The following is a 16,795-nucleotide window of genomic DNA, read 5'->3' as shown; positions in this document are numbered from 1 at the left end:
GTTTCCTGAAGTCAGGGCTTGGTAGCTTGGCCTGATGATTTCCACAGAAACACCAAACACCTTGATAAATTCATATGGCAACAAGTTGAATGATATGTACCAGGAAGCTCAGGGCCAGGCCTTTGGGTCTCAGCTGGATTCCTGGCTACCTGAGGATGAGGTTACATCCATTGTCACATCCAACACAGCTCTGTGAGGAGGGAGCCCAACAGATGGGAGGGAGACTAAACAGACGGCAATTGATTGTTTGATCTTGGTGTAATGGAGGGCCCTGTAGAGTCAACCTGAAATCTGGAAGTTTGGAAAGCGGGATCAGGGAAAGGGAGCAAGGAATTGATTGAAATAAGTAAATTTCAATTTTCATTAACATCTCACTTTGTTGCATAAAGGATAGGAGCATAGAGCAAAACATAAAATACAAATTGTGAAATGAGATAGAGTGTAGATAAATAAGCAAACTTATGAAATTAGGTCCAGGGAAGAAATAGATTGCTTGAGCCTCTACATATGACTCAAATTCTTCCAAACTAAAAGAAAAAGTACAGGATATGTGTTTTTCAAGCTGTCTTCTCAGCTTGGTAAAGGCATCTTGGATTTTCCCTCTGTCTGTGTGATACCCTGGGCAGCACGAGCCAGGGAGCCATCCTGCCCTCTGGCAGGTGAGCCTTGCCCTCTGTAAGGATTTGCCCATTACTCTAGGAGAGAAGGGTCTGGAAAGTGCACCATCCCTGCCACTTTCAAATTATCAGCCCTGATGCGTCATCAACTACAAATTAGTTTTATTTTCTTTTGTGCAAGTGCCTGATTCAGAGTGGATTTGACAGCCAAATTGGCCCGGAAGGTATAATGAGGCAATGCTGAGCATTTCTGAATAAAGAAGTGGGAAAGGAACAGAGTGGGGGTTGTGATGCCTTTTATGGCTCTGGGGCACAAATTTCAACTGGATTGCTGAGATCTGTTCCCGTAAGGAGCAGGCTTCTGACTTGATGCTAAGTGGAGGGGAGACAAGGGACTGGATTTCATGGCAATGAGGCTGGTGGTGTGGTAGTAACACTTGGATGTTGAAAATGTGATGGGTAGCACGAGGTGAAGGGCAATGCCTCTGAAATAAGATGGTACCATCTTCTATGTCTGGACCTACCACTGCAAGTTATTTCATCCCAGGCAATTAATGTGCATTTTAACAAGACCACAGCCTTGTGAAAGGCGTGGCTAAGTCTGGTTTAGACGACAGCCTTCTGGAAATGCCCAGTCTGTTTGGATGGCTCCTGGGTGTATGAAGTTATTGTATTATATAGCATTTCTCATTTTAAGCAACTGGGATAATATGTTTTATGTGTTGAATGAAGTCAGTTACCTTTGTGAATTATCCATTTCATGGCCACATTCTTTTATGTTCCATTTAACCTGGCCGGGTTTTCCCATTTACCCATCCTACCTCCTCCCTTCATTTTCCCCCAACCCCAACCATGGCAGGCTTTGGTCATGTGTCACAAACACATCTTGCTAAGCTCAGTCTTGGCATCAGAAGACTTCTCAACACAGCACACGATTCAGCCATCGCCAGAGATATGCATTTATACATTTTTATGCTTGAAACAGATCCCAGGCTTGTCAAGCATCAACATTTATCAAACCACATGGGGGCAAAGGAAGTCAAGCCTTTTGCTTTACTATTGATCCTCACGCAACAATTAAACAGATGGGGCACATCCCTTCTCTGAGAATGCTGGACTCAGAGCTGGAAGGAATGGATGACATTTCTCACTCTACTGCTTTGCCTTGGTCTGTTTTTGGACAAGCTACCTAATCTCTTGGAATGTCACTTTCCTCACCTGTTAAAGAGAATACGATTTGCCTCACAGGGGCTGTTTTTGTGAGTTGTACTGGTTCATACTGAGATGCATTTGATTCTAGATTCTATTTCCTTGTTGCTATTTTCTACCTATGGGAGGCTTAATAGGATTAGGGAGACACCTTGGGGCTCTTGAATGAACGTGGCAATGAAGCTCCTCCCTTTGTCAGTAGCTTCTCCCTCTACTGGATCCTATTGCTGTGAGTCCTGGCCTCTTTGCCCACCTCAACAAAGAGCCTCTCTCTCCTGACAGTCTCCTGGCCTTACGCCTGGTACCAGGGGCCAGGCGGGTGACCGCCCCCATTGCCTGCAGGCTGGTACCCTCCTCCCACTGGGGCTAGAGGCATAAAGGCTGCAGCCTGGCTCTTCTCTCAGTGCAGCCCTCTCTGGAGCATGGTTCCTACCTGTCTCCCCTCCTTGGAAGGCAAAGAGACAAAGGTGGAAGAGACATGGACTTTGGCACTAGATACTCCTGGGTTTACATAGGGTTTGGCCATAAAAAAACCTGTGTGGCCTTGAAAAAAATTAGCCAGTCTTTCTGCACTCAAGGGCAGTCTTATTCAATGTGAAGGCAGGAACCATGACTGGATGTTTGCAGATTTATTTGGTATCTATGATTCATTCAGTGCCTGGTTTTTGAAGATCTGAATGGATATTTAGAGTGTTCAAGGGATGTGATAACCTTGCACCTTCCTTTTTGTGTCTCCTTCCAATATCCTTGGCTCCATCACGTTCTGAATGGTAGATTGCTAGAAGGCTGGTCATTAATTCAGTCCATAAATATTGTATGCCAGGCACTTGGGCACTGGGGAGATAGCAGCTTTTTCATTGGCAGAGAATCTATGCTTGTGTGGAGCTTACATTGTCATGGAAGGAGGAAGGCAATAAACCCACTGAAGTATAGAGCATATGAGAAGGTGATAAGTGCTGTAGTGAGGAATAAACTAGGACAGGGGGATGGGGACTAGAGGAAGGGGGCAGTTGGGACCTGCGGTCTTAATGGGTGGTCATGGAAGGTCCTACCTAGAAGACGATATCTGAGCTAGGATAGTTAATGATAATTTTGCACCAAGTCTCCTTCCCCCCAGCATTCCTTCCTGTTTTCTCTGCTATTGCTTGGGTCTTTGCAAGTTGAAGGTAAGACGAGGCGAGGTCAAACACCTGGTAATTCCAAGCTTCACCCTCTAGTGAAAGTGCCTGGAACCTCATTCCAATGCTCTCTTCTTTGGGAGTCTGTGTTGCCTGGCATTCCAGCCACCAGCCTTCCCAAAAGAGTTCACTTGGAGAAGATGCTTGAGCCAGACCCAGGGCTGTGGCAAAGCAGCAGCCAACCAGTGCACTGGGCAGATTTCCTTGCAGAAAGCCAGGCTCTGCTCTGGGTCTGCTGCTCACTGTGTGTTTGCCCTGGCACCCAGGACTCCAGCTGTGTTTATGCTCACCCAGGTGCCAGGGCTTTCAAAACAGGGGTGGCAGTGTTTTGGGTGCTTGTTCTGGTTACAAAGCAGTGTGCACCTGCCTAGGCCACCACCACAACGGGTTGGCCCACCTTAGCTTCCCCTTTATTCTCCTTTGTCCTTTCTGATGGCCTGTATTGTTTGTGTCGTAGCTGTGACATCAGAGCCCCCTGGGTGGTCTGGGGTTAGGATGCTCATTGCTCCAAGTTATCTTCCTGTCTCACCTGCCTCCCTCCCATTGGTCTCCATGGCAACTAGTTACTCTGAGATTTGTTTCTGGCCAATTTTTGGGAGGGAAAACCTACAGCAAACACACCAGGGAAACATTTCCTTTAGATTGCTGCTTCTCAGACATTAGTGTACCCAAGTGGCTTCTGGAGCAATTGTTTAAAACAATGGTTCTCAACCTTTATGGCACCAGGGACCGGTTTCATGGAAGACATTTTTTCTACAAAATGGGTGTTGGGGGGAATGGTTTCAGGATGAAACTGTTCTACCTCAGATGATCATAAGGTGCATGCAGCCTACATCCCTCACATGCCCAGTTCACAATAGGGTTCATGCTCCTATGAGAATCTAATGCCGCCGTTGATATGATAGGGAGTAGAGCTCAGGTGGTGATGATCGGTCCCCGCTGCACACCTCCTGCTGTGCTGCTTGGTTCCTAACAGGCCATGGGCTGCTAGGTTTTGTGGCCCAGGGGTTGGGGACCCCTGGTTTACAACCTAGGGTCCTGGCCTCACTTGCAGGGATTCTGACCCAGTGGATCTGGCACAGGACCAAGGAACCTGCATCATCATCATCATCATCATCATCATCAAGTCACTTCCCTAGCTGATCACACTTGGATAAACCCAGATTGAGAGGCACAGTTTGCCTCCCTTACTTGTTTGTATGTCCAGGTTGGGTGGAATCCATTGTTGCAACCCTCCTTGAGTCTAGTTCACTGCCCAGCGCCCAGGTGGTGCTCAATCCACATATGCTGAAGGATAGAGGCAATGTGAGGTGAATCCTTTTATAAAGAACCGTTTACAATGCAAAGAGTTGCCCACTAATAAGTCTCCATAGTTAGGTTTGCATCTTAATGGTTGAAGTTTTCTTAAAGCAGAGATATACCTCGCTCGATTCAGGATTTTGACAAAGCAACAGCATCCTGAAAAGAAGAAGTGAATAGGGGTAATTATTTTTGAAGGAATCAAAGCCATGTCCTCCTCCCTTTGGTAAAGATGTACGGAGTTGCACCATTTATTAGTGCTTCTCAACTTCGGCTGCTCACTGGGATCAGGGGCTTAAAAAACACTGATGCTTGAGTCCTACCCCCAAAGGCCCTGTGTAATTGGTCTGGGGTGTGGTCTGGGCATCAATATTTTGTAACATTCCCTAGGTGATTCTAATGTGTGTCCAGGGCTGGAAACCACTGACCTAAAATGTGTGGGATCCCTGGAGAGAGGAGTAAGAGATGCATTTCTTGAGTCTTACAAGGAGCCCTCTTGGACTAGAGATGGCAGGTGCCTTGGATTCTGTGATCCAGGACTACCCTTAAATCAGAATGTGAAACATATTTTATATATATATATACATGTTTTTTACATATATACTTGTGTATAAAATATGTGTATATGTGTCCATGTGTATGTATAAAAATAGTATAAATATTTATACCTGTGTATGTATAAAAAGTTTTTTACATACACACATATACATACACATGTACATATATATACAAACATATCCAAAATAATATGTATATTTTGAAAGAGAGCAATAGCCAATTGTTTTATACCCTCGAATAAAAACATTTTTTCCTGATTATAAACACATGGTTATCATAAACTATTGTGTTTATGCAGAAAAGTATTTCAAAACTTACAGATTTTCTCAAATGCCACCACACAGGAGAAATAACTGTTAATATATCTGGTGACCACACTTCTACTCATCCCTCTGTGCCTATATACACATGTAGCCTAGACACGCAACTGAACGTCAATAGAATCCTTATGCATTCTGAACTAGAATCTGTGTTTTGTGAGCAGTATGGCATAGATAACTTTCCATAAACCTACATAATAATTCTTATAAGATCTCACCACATTTAAGCTCTAATTGCACCTGATAAACGGAACATCTACTTTATTGTGAAAGCTTGCTGTATACTTTTAAACATGCAAGGCAAGCAGCAGTGTTTGAGGGCTCCTGTGCCAGTGGAGAAGCCTGGGTGTGTCCGAACAGGCCTGCAGCGTGCTGTTGGACTGTCACACGCATCTGGGCAGTTGTGCACTGGGGACAGAAGGGCTTGACGAGCCGGGCTACAGCACTTTTTGTAGTGCTAGCATCTGTTGAATTTTAGTTTCAGTCTTTAAGCCCTTTAAGAGGTTCTGTTTTCACCTGCCTTCTAGACCATGCAGAGTGTATAGTACAACAATAGTCAGCATAGAGTTGCATTCTGAATATCCAGGAGGCAGAGCCACCGAGGGACCATCTTAGTGTTGATCCATGGCTGTCATGTGGGACCGGGGCCTTGTGTTCCAATCGCCCCAGTAATTTGAAGGAAGCCAGTAATATGTATTTCTATTTGAAATCTCTTGGTTTTTAAATGTGGGCTGACAATTGTTTAAAAATTGAAAGCATTGTGAGACCAAACAAAACACACCTGGGGCTTCCTATAGCCATCTGGAAGGCAGTCTGAGATGTCTGGTCTACTAAGCTGTTTGTGGCATTCAGTCTACTTGAGTTCCAAAAATATTGACTGAATGCATAGTCACTGTACAAAAGAATGGAAATTACAATGATAAAAAGTGATGATCCTTGCCTTGGGTGGGGTAGCTTTTATGGTCCCCAGACCAGCACCCGCCATATCACCTGGGAGCTTGTCAGACATGTAAATTCTTGGGCCTCACACCAGATGCATCAAATTAGAAACTGTATTCTAAGAAACCTGCTCGGTGGTTCTGATGCCTGCTGAAGTTTGAGAACAACAGGCAGGTGTGGGAAGGGGAGTTACGCATATGGGCAAAGATCTGGGAGATGGAGAAGGTGGGGTGTGAGGCGAGGAGGCTTTTCAGAAGTGAATGGCTCCACCTGGATCTTAAAGGATGAGTAAGGAGTTGGCCAGGTGAAGATGAGGGAGGAGTGCACCAAGGCTAGCGGGCAGCAGGAGCCAGAGACAGGCAGGAAGAGTGTGTGAAGGGCATGTGTGGGATTGTCCATCTAGCGCATGTGACCGAGTGCTGGAGTATGCGCTGGGAAATGAGCTGGGAGAATAAGTTGGTGCAGGTGAGCTGGATTGTGTTCTGTAGGGGCTACAGCATCACGGGAGACCCTCTAGTGGTGGAGTGTGGCATTGGGTATGTTTGTAGGGAAATCACGCTGGTGGCGAGGTTCAAATTCCTTCTGGATAGAGGAAACTCTCCTGTTGTCCCACTGGCCTGGATCCTGATTCTTGCCTTTCCTGGCGTGACTTGGATCTGGGTCAGCAATTCCCATCCTTGGATAGGGTGGTGGGCAGGGAGGGCCCGGCTGAGTGAAGATGTGGCTATTGCTGCATGTGAAATAGTGACATTGGTGTCTCTGTTCTTTTATTCTTGGAGGAATGTGCATACTCTTGGAGAATGTGCACACTCCAAGCTGAGCATTTAGGTGGTTGCCTGTGTTCTCAGCAATTGCAATGGTCTTTGTAATCCCATTTTAAAATGTCATTTTAAAGTTTCTGCCGCAAAGGTTTTGGTAAAACCCTGGATCTATTTCTTTTTCTTTTTTCTTTCTTTTTTTTCTTTTTGAGACAGGGTCTCGTTCTGTTGCCCAGGCTGGAGTGCAGTGGTTTGATTACAGCTCACTGCAGCCTCAACCTCCTGGGCTCAAGTGATCCTTCTGCTGCAGCTTCCTGAGTAGCTGGCATTACAGGCATGCACCACCACACCCGGCTAAGTTGTTAAAACTTTTTTTGTGGAGACAGGGTCTCACTATGTTGCCCAGGCTGGTCTCAAACTCGGGAGCTCAAGTGTTCCTCCTGCCTCAGCCTCCCACAGTGCCGGGATTACAGGTGTGAGCCACTATGCCCCACCCAGCTCTATTTCTTTCTTCAGACATTTGCGGTGTCTAAATGGAAGAAACAAGTTGAACTCAAGGCCATGGAAATTCATGTCTATACCTAACTGGGACTCATTCGTTCTTCCTCTGTCCCTCCCTCCCCTCTCTCTTTTCTCCCCCCTCTTTTTTATTATAAGATAACTTTGGTTATAGAAAACTCTTGAGAGCTTTCCAAGTGCTCATAAGTTTTTTTAATACTTAGCTATGATAACATCCAAATTTTCCTGATGTGAGGATATGCAGTTGTGGTTAAAGACTTCTGCTGAGATAGTTGACCATTGTTCTGAAATACTTCGGATGTAGCTCTGAGTGGAGGCAGGAATATGAATGTGAATTATTTATATCCATGTGGTGGTTCTACAAAACATTTTAGAAGACAGCAAGAATAGCCATTGTTCTTAGAACTCCTGGATCTTTTTTTTGAAATGGAAATCTTTTCTTTTAAAATGTATTTGGTGCAGAGTGTAGTAATTATTTAATTTCTTTCTTTTTATTTTTTGAGATAGAGTTTCGCTTTTGTCTCCCAGGCTGGAGTGTAGTGGCACAATCTCGACTCACTGCAACTTCCACCTCCCAGGTTCAAGTGATTCTCCTGCCTCAGCCTCCCGAGTAGCTGGGATTACAGGCGCCCACCACCACGCCCAGCTAATTTTTCGTATTTTTAGTAGAGATGGGGTTTCACCATCTTGGGCAGGCTGGTCTCCTGACCTCGTGACCCGACCACCTCGGCCTCCCAAAGTGTTGGACTACAGGCGTGAGCCACCCGCGCCAGGCCCATTTCTTTCTTTTTTTGAAATGCTGCGGTGTGACAGACGATGGGCGCTAGATGAATTATTGCCTCCCCCTGCTGGTCATTTTTATATAACATCTTATATACAGTAATATATAGTAATAGTGCAGATGATAAAGCAAAGCTAATACCCAGAAAAACAAAAGATACTAAGATGGAATTTATTAATTTTTAAAAATTGCCCAAATTAGTAATTAGCCTTATTAGTAATAGAGTGGAGATGGTGAGGCAAAGCTAATGCCAGAAAAACAAAATATACTGAGATGGAATCCATTAATTTTTAAAAAATTGCTCAAATGCAGTAAATTTAAAAATGCTTACTTTTGTAAGAGGGTGGAATAAATTTTTCGACTTCTTTCATTCTTTGTAAAACGATATACGTTTAGAAAGTAGTTACTCTATTGGTTTTGTCCTTTTGCTGCAACTTCTCATACATTCATGATGACGTTAGCAATCTCCTTTATTCTGTTGATGCATTGAATGCTTTTTTCTCAGCTAGAATGAACAGGTGTTTCTTGTTGATTGCTTTGGGCATTTATTCAAGTAGATCACAAATACCCATGTCTGTCTGCTATGTATACATACAACAACCAAGGTATAATGTTTATGGGCATGAAACATGGTATTTAAAGTGAGTGAAACCTGTGTTTCCTCTTAACAACCAACCTCTTTTACCCAATACAATGGGTTCATAAGTTATAAGGGACATTAAATATGACTCTATCCAATGATAAGTTATATGGAGACTTTTCGTAGGAGGTAGCCTGCCCTGCTGAGAAGCTTTAGGGGTAAGGTTTCTAGGGCAGTTTTCTGAACAATTTTATTGATGAACTTCCCTGTTTGTTAGCATCTAAATTTAATATCTTTCTGAACATAAAGCCGGCTTTTTATCTTCCAAAATTCCTGCCTCAGCTTTGCCCCTGTGGATCCTAGGAAACCAGACTCATTTCGATGCTTGGGGTGCATTTGCATGTTGACAGACAGCACTGTTAGAGGACTCTTGGGGCCAAAGGACGTCCACTAGCTTGGAAGCTGGTGTGTGTGCCTCTTACTAAGTGGATGTAAGCCAATTAACTTCTTTAGGCCTACTAAACTGGATGTTGTTGAGATCCTCTCTAGCTTCATCCAAATATTCTAATCAAAATGATTGAGATATTTGACTTCATTTAGGTGTTGAGGGCAGCCTTGGAAATACAGACACAGAGGGAGTAAAGTTGCTTTTATTCACTTACAAAGACTCTTAAATACAGCCCGATGTCAAAGCATCCAGGGGATTGGCTGTATTGGGGCATATTTGGTGGACACATTGCTTTATTTATTTAAATTGCATCCTCTTTTTTTTTTTCTAGTTGCAAATGAAGCTGGAGACAAGAATGCCAGACCACTGGCCCGCTTCTCTCGTGAGTAAATCTTGTTTCACTCCTTTCCTGGTCTCCATCAGAAAATGTTCTCCAGAGATCTTTCCCCCATGCGGTATAGCTCTTCAATTCTGTCAGGTGTTAATAAAATAGTAATGTAGGAAATGTCATCTGGTTAACATCCCACTTGAGCCCAGGCTGGTGAGCTACTCATTACTACTGCCTTTTCAATCCTTAGAACTGTGGTTTCCAAATTGTGCTCTAAGCCTCTGCTATTCCAAGTATGGTCCTCAGAGCAGCAGAATCGACATCACCTGGGGGCCTTTTAGAACCATGAAGCCTCAGTCCCCCGACCACCCCTTCAGACCTATTGAGTCAGAATTTGTATTTTAACACATCTACAGGGGATGCCTGTTCACATTAGAGTTTGAGAAGTGCTGTGCTAGGACTATCCTTTCAATCTTTCAATGAATGTTTTATGACGATAAAGTGAGGAGAGGTACGTGAAATGCTTGTAACTATGAAGGCATCATCACCATTCAAAGTGGACTTATGGACTAACTCCACTGGCTTTTCCTCAGTTTGGTGACATTTTGAAGCTTAGATGGATTGAATGGGTTTCCTTAGGCATTGGGGATATTCCTAGGGCTGTGGTTAGGCCATGGGGCTTCCCTTGACTCCTTTGTCTCCAGGTCTTGATCCCTATGAGTAGGAGTCTAAAGCCTCTCAATGGTTTCTGTACCAGTGTGATCAGCAAATTTTCCAGGAAGTTAATGCACTCCCTGGAATGAAAACCTGGATTCCAAAGAAGGGGGGGGGGGGAAATACTAGAGACGGATGAGGGTGGAGTGGAGACGCTCCCCAAACCCACTATGCACCAGGTGGAGAAACCGTACAACTGTAAATAGAAACGGATTTATCACTGCCTCACTGGCTTTCACTAAAAGTAATTTCACTCACACTATCTGGGCCTCTGTCTTCGCACCTGGAAAATGTTCAAAATTGGACATTGTTACATTAATTTTTTTTTTGCCTTCCTAAAAGTCACCTCATCGTTCCCTCTCTAGTATTGACTACAAAAAGACTTACTGGCTGACGTGCCATCTGACTTTTTTCCAGGTCAGTCAAAAATGTTGCTGTCTTTTGAAATTGTGGCCTGGGAGGAACTCTATAAATCCCTAGTCACTGCATTTCTCATGCAGGGTTGACTAGGTCTGAGTGTGGACAGTGCCATAGCAAATCTTATTACATAAAGCTGAGAGTATAATTTCTCTATTTACAGGGCTTCTTCTAAACTCTGCCTCCCAGCTCTTTTTGGAAGGCTTTGAAACTTTGGGATTGATTTCCTAGAAATGATTTTTATAGAACTGTAATAACGTACGATAATGAAAGAGCATGAAGTGCTCATATTTTAGAAATTGTGTAATAAAACGCTCGCTTCTCATGAGCCCCATTCCTCACTGCCCTCCTACCTGGAATCATTATTTCCAAAATAGATATTTCATCCCACAGCTCAATGAGGTTGAAGAATATGCTTTTATCCCATTTTTTTCATCATCTCCCGAGCAGTTGTCAGGCAAATAAATAAGCATGAATCGTGACCCAACCATGCTGTGAGGGCTGTGCTGGGTGCCCCTTCCCCCATGGGAGTCCCAGAGGCTCACTACAAGACAGAGGAAGGTTGGGGGGAGGGCGGTCCTTGCATGAGAGTTGAGGCAATTTGTCCCTTCACAGAGAAAGAAAGGTAGCTTCTTGTGTGAACTTCTCAACTGTATGACTGGGTTGAAAGGATGATGTGTCTTCAAAGCTTATTATCTTGAGACAAGTGAGGACATGATGAACACGTATCTGTGTAGGAAACAAGTAATTAGTGGCAAACCAGTTAGGTTGGACTGATACAGGGAAAAAAAAGGAGAACGAAAAAGCTCCTGAGTTAATTGCCATACTCTGGAAAAAGTCAGATGGCACGTGAGCTACTAAGTCTTTTTCTAGTCTAGAGAGGGAAAGATTAGGTGACTTTTAGGAAGGCAAAAAAATTATTTTTAATGTAGCAATGTCCGATTGATGCTTACTTCACTTTACCACGTTGAAACTGACCTTCATTCTGTGGTGTGAATGAAGAGTTCAGTTTGGGAAGATTGGGAGGATTCGGATGGTAAGTTTGTTTTTTTTTTTTTGAGACTGGAAGATGAAGTACTGCAACATTCTCTAATTTTTGCATCCAACAAGACAGAAAGCCTTGACAGTGTGCGTTGCCCAGTATGGAATCAGACACGACGGGGATTGGCGGGGGCGGGTGGCCAGAGCCTGTGCTGTGATGGTTGGACCCTCTAGAGGTCAGCAGAGATCTAGGAGTGGGGACTTGGGAAGGGCTGCTTCTGGTGGTGGATGCTGTGGAGTTACTCCTGTGAGACTCTAGATCTACCAGGCCTTTTCACCACCCCTGCCCCATCATTGCAGGCTCAAGGAGTGGCTTCCAATCAACCTGACTTCAGTTAGAGCATGTGCCTAGCAACCGTGGGCACATACAGTAACATGGGGAAGTCATTCTCCTAAAAGTGAGGGTTAGGGAAGAGGGAAAGGAACTCAAAGGAAGCGGAGAGAATCTCTTCCCCTCACAAATGCTGGCAGAATGACAGTGTCCAGGACAGTGAAGAGTTGAGCGTGACCTTGACTTGAGTGCGCTGTCTGAATGAAGGCACACCAGCTTCCAACCAGCAAATGGTTTGAGAATGGCATCTATCACAAGGCCAGCTGTCCCAGGGCGAGAGCCACCGGGTGTGGGTACTGCCATGCTCTGCAGTGGGCAGGGTGAGCCAGAAGAACACCTCATGTGGGTACTGCATGGTGGGCACCTCACATGGGTGCTGGATTGAAAGTACCCCACGTAGGTACTGCCTCATAGCCACAAGGGCAGTTTGGGGAACAGCTGATCTCCCCCGCTCAGGTCCAGGCCTCCACTTGGGGAGGAGCTCCTGGAACCCACTGTGGCTCCTGACATTGGGGACTTCTGGGATGAAGTCAGCTGGCTGTGGGGTCCCTTTTTAGTCCTGCTCTCTGGGATGCTGGTGAAGCTGCCCTCCAGTGCCAGGCCCTAAAAGCCCTCCTCCCTAGACATGTTTTATGCATCTGTCGGTCTCTATTACCCAGTCAACTCCTTGAGCCCATGGGCCGTGTCTGGTTGACTGTACCTGACCTAGAGAAAAACGCTGATTGAAGACTGCATAAACTGCCCCCTTTCTGCTCCTTTCCCCCTGCTCCTCTGCATCCTAATCAGTGTGCCATCCCATGAGCAGCATACACAATCCCCAAATCCCCCCCACAGTATGTCCTCAAAGGTCTCCTATATGCTAGTGGGACAGTCCCCAGCAGCCACGATGTAGGGGCTACTGTAGGTCAAGCCTGGCTTTGAATTCTGTGTCCAGAATTATGTGCCACGTAGGGTAGGTAACCTTACCCCTCTAAAAACACATTTTCCACACCTTGAGCCTAGAACAATACTGGGCCTAGAATGAGTTTCTTCTGGTGGGTTCTTGGTCTCGCTGACTTCAAAAATGAAAACACGGACCCACCTAGTGAGTGTTACAGTTCTTAAAGATGGTGTGTCCATAGTTTGTTCCCTAAGATTTTCAGATGTGTCCGGAGTTTCTTCATTCTGGTGGGTTCACGATCTCGCTGACTTCAGGTGTGAAGCTGCAGACCTTCGCAGTGAGTGTTACAGCTCTTAAAGATGGCATGTCTGGACTTGTTTTCCTTGGGGCTGCTTCACGGTCTCACTGGCTTCAGGAGTGAAATTGCAGAATGAGTGTTACAGCTTGTAAAAGTAGTGCAAACCTAAAAAGCCAGCAGCAGCAAAATTCATTGCAGAGAGAAAGAACAAACCTTCCACAGAGTACAAACAGACCCAAATGGGTTGGCTGGGGGGGGGGGGGGGGGGGGGGGGTGGGCCTGCTTTTATTCTTTTTTGGCTCCACCCACATCCTGCTGATTGGTCCATTTTACAGAGTGCTGATTGGTCCGTTTTACAGAGTGCTGATTGGTCCATTTTACAGAGTGCTGATTGGTCCGTTTTTACAGAGTGCTGATTGGTGCATTTACAAACCTTTAGCCAGACACAGAGCACTGATTGGTGCATTTACAATCCTTTAGCTAGATAGAAAGGTTCTCCAAGTCCTCACCCAACCCAGAAGCCCAGCCGGATTCACCTCAATGCTAGAGCTTACTTCCAAGTTGTTGTGGATGATCACATGCAAGGGTGAATGTTAAAATACTTGAAAACATGTGACGTGGTCACTGAACATCAAAACAGATGTTGGTCATGGACTATGTGAAGGACTAGAGTCCAGGAGACCCCCGACAGGACAGACATGGACCCTTTAACTGCTGGATGAAGCTGGGGCAGCAGAGGTGGATATTGGCCCTGATACCCTGGAATCCATTATATGAAGCCCAGGGACTGTATACCACAAGCGCTCAATAAGTGTGGCTGGTTGTTATTACCTTGAGTTTTCAGCCTTGCTCCCCTCTCTTCTTCCCTTTTTTCTTTAATTTCATATATGCTTATTGAAGACTTTTCTGTTCTTCTGTGAGCCATGGAGATAACACAGATGAGTTGGTTTGTCTTCAAAGGGTTTGCAGTCTAATCAGGGAGACAGAAGTGACTACTACAATACAGCATGTGGAAGGAAATGCTAGCAATTGGTAGGAGGAGCTGGGAGAATCAGAACGGGGATGCTTCAGCCAGCCGGGTGTGGAGGTGAATTCAAGGGAGTCCTCCTGGAGAAGGTGAGCATCAGCTGAGGCTTGAGGGTCTGAATGGTGATAATAGGTAAAGAAGGTAACTTCTAATCTTCATTGAAAAAAACTCCCAATACCACATGTAAGGGAATGAAGGCCACATGTAGTGTTCAGACATGGCCACATGTAGTGTTCAGACGTGGCCACAGTGTGGCAGAAAAAGCCCAGATTTTGGTGGCATCTCTCTCCTCTAGAGGATGTAAAAGATGCTGTATTCAGTGCATTGGACAGAGCTTCTGTCAGGAGTCCAGGGCATTGGAGGAGCCCGAGCGAGGGAGACAGTGCCCACAGAGCTCTTGTGGCTGGGCAGCTGTATGCTGGAGTTCTGGTTGCTTTCCTGAGGGAGGACTAATTTCTCCCCCAAGATGAGCAATCGTGGACAAGAAAATACAAAAGTCCTCCCTTATCTGCGGTTTCACTTTCCCAGTTTTGTTACTTGTGGTTAATAGCGGTCTGAAGATGTGAAATGGAAAAGTCCAGGAATAAACAATTCACAAGTTTTGATTTGAGTGCTGCTCTGAATAGCGAGATGAAATCTCACTCTGCCCCACCCACGATGTTAATCCTCCCTTTGTCCAGTGGATCCATGTGTAGATGCTACCTACACGTTAGTGACTTAGGAGCCCTCTCGTTTATCAGATTGCAGTGCTTGTGTTCAAATCACCCTTATTTTATTTAGTAATTGCCTAAGTGCAATTTCTAAGTGCACTTAGTAAAAAGTGCAAGAGTACTGATGCTGGCAATTTGGATACACCACAGAGAAGCCAGCAAGTGCTTCCTTTAAGTGAAAACGTGAAAGTTCTTGACTTAATAAAGAAAAAAACTGTATGCCAAGGTTGCTGAGATCCACAGGGAGAGCGAATTTTCTATCTGTGAAACTGTAAAGAAGGAAACAGAAATTCATGCTAGTTTTGTTGTTGCACTAAAGCTGCAAAAGTTATGGCCACAGGACAGGATAAGTGCTTAGTTAAGATGGAAGTGTTATTAAATTTGCGGATGGTAGACATGAACAGAATCGTGTTCTGATTAACAGCAATCATGTTAGGCACCATCCCTGGTTTCAGGCAGTTGTTGGAACGTACCCCCTCGGATAATGGGGGACTACTATGGCGGTATCAAAAGCAATAAGAAAATAGAGATTAATTAAGAATCCAGGTATTTTTGGAAATAGATTTTCCTGTGAAAGAGCTGGAGTACTTAGGGTGGATGGGGGAGTGAAGCAAGGGGTGGCCCTTCGTATTTTTGTGCTGGGTGAATGATCATCTTCCCTTGGCAGAGGTGGGAAATGGAAGGCAGAGATGTGCAGTGGGGTGATCGCTGGGGTTGGTTGAAATAGAGGGAGGCAGCACCTATGACATGGTGATGCCATGTATGGAGCCCCAGGGGGAACTCAAAATCATGTCTGAGACAGTGCTAGAGTTCAGCCAGGGAACTTTACTAGATCAGTTGTTATGGCTAGGAGGGTTGGTGACAAAAGAAGGGAGCTTGAACTGGGGATGGATCAAGACAAAAAGAAGAAGAAGAAATATGTGGGAGGAACGACTGAGAAATGCCATGAGTGGGGGACTGTGGCTGGTGGCTGGGCTTTCAGTGTTCTCAGGGGCATGTACTACATATGAGACAGAACCATATAAGGGATCCAGGACAGACGAGATCATGTACATGTAGGGTGCTATGGCAAGCAAAATAGTCAAACTAATAGAAACGCAGAATTGGATGGTGTTTGCTAGGAGCTGGGTGTGGGGAGGAGCAAACAGGAAGTTGTTGCTCCATGGGTATAAAGTTTCTATTATGTAAGATGAATAAGATGTGGAGACCTGCTGTACAACATAATCCCTGTAGTTAACAATATGGTATTGTGCACTTTAAAATACATTAAGAGGATAGCTCTCATGTTAAGTTTTCATACCACAAAAACCAACCAATCAATCAACCACGCAAGCAACACAAAAGAACACAAGACAGCTGGCTACTAGCTTCTTATCTACACTTATAATCATCCTCTCGCAGCTCCCCCAGTGACCTGTGACACATCCATGTTTCAGAGCCACAGTTAGACCCCAACTTGTGTTGACCCAAAATTTCTCTGCTTGCCCACAAGGGGACTTCACCACTTTATCTTACCCCATTTCTCCGCCCCTTTCATCAAACACAGTTGTTATCAGGCAAGCCGATCAGCTTGGTTCAGTCAACAGATGTATTCATTGGGATTTGAAAAATTTCAAGTTAAAGTAGAGTTTACAAATGATCCAGTCCAGTGCTCACCACTCTGTCTAAAGCTCAAATCCCTTGTATGACATCCCCGTCATGGGGTCATGAGCTCTCTGCAGGAGCCCATCCAGCGGAGGAATATTCACCCTGTCCTGGAAAGCACTGATGGTCGTGGTCAGAGTGATGGACTGGCATGTGTATGGGGGTAAGGGGCAGGACACTGAGACTCACTCTGCCTTCT

At 45.0% G+C, this 16,795-nt stretch overlaps 1 protein-coding gene across 2 annotated transcripts in view; it reads left to right on the top strand.

Moving 5' to 3' along the window:
* The window catches only part of PDE1C (phosphodiesterase 1C), a 703,814-nt gene that overhangs the window by 97,656 nt on the left and 589,363 nt on the right, over nucleotides 1-16,795 (top strand). For both annotated transcript variants that reach the window (XM_063708446.1, XM_055347901.2), the window contains exon 2: nucleotides 9,538-9,588. In XM_063708446.1, the coding sequence (XP_063564516.1) occupies nucleotides 9,538-9,588 (51 nt within the window). The remainder of the gene's footprint in view (nucleotides 1-9,537; nucleotides 9,589-16,795) is intronic.

This window comes from Gorilla gorilla, chromosome 6 (assembly GCF_029281585.2).
Source record: "Gorilla gorilla gorilla isolate KB3781 chromosome 6, NHGRI_mGorGor1-v2.1_pri, whole genome shotgun sequence".
NCBI lineage: Eukaryota > Metazoa > Chordata > Mammalia > Primates > Hominidae > Gorilla > Gorilla gorilla.
The sequence above is the reverse complement of the archived record's forward strand: the minus strand, read 5'-3'. Positions and strand labels throughout refer to the sequence as shown.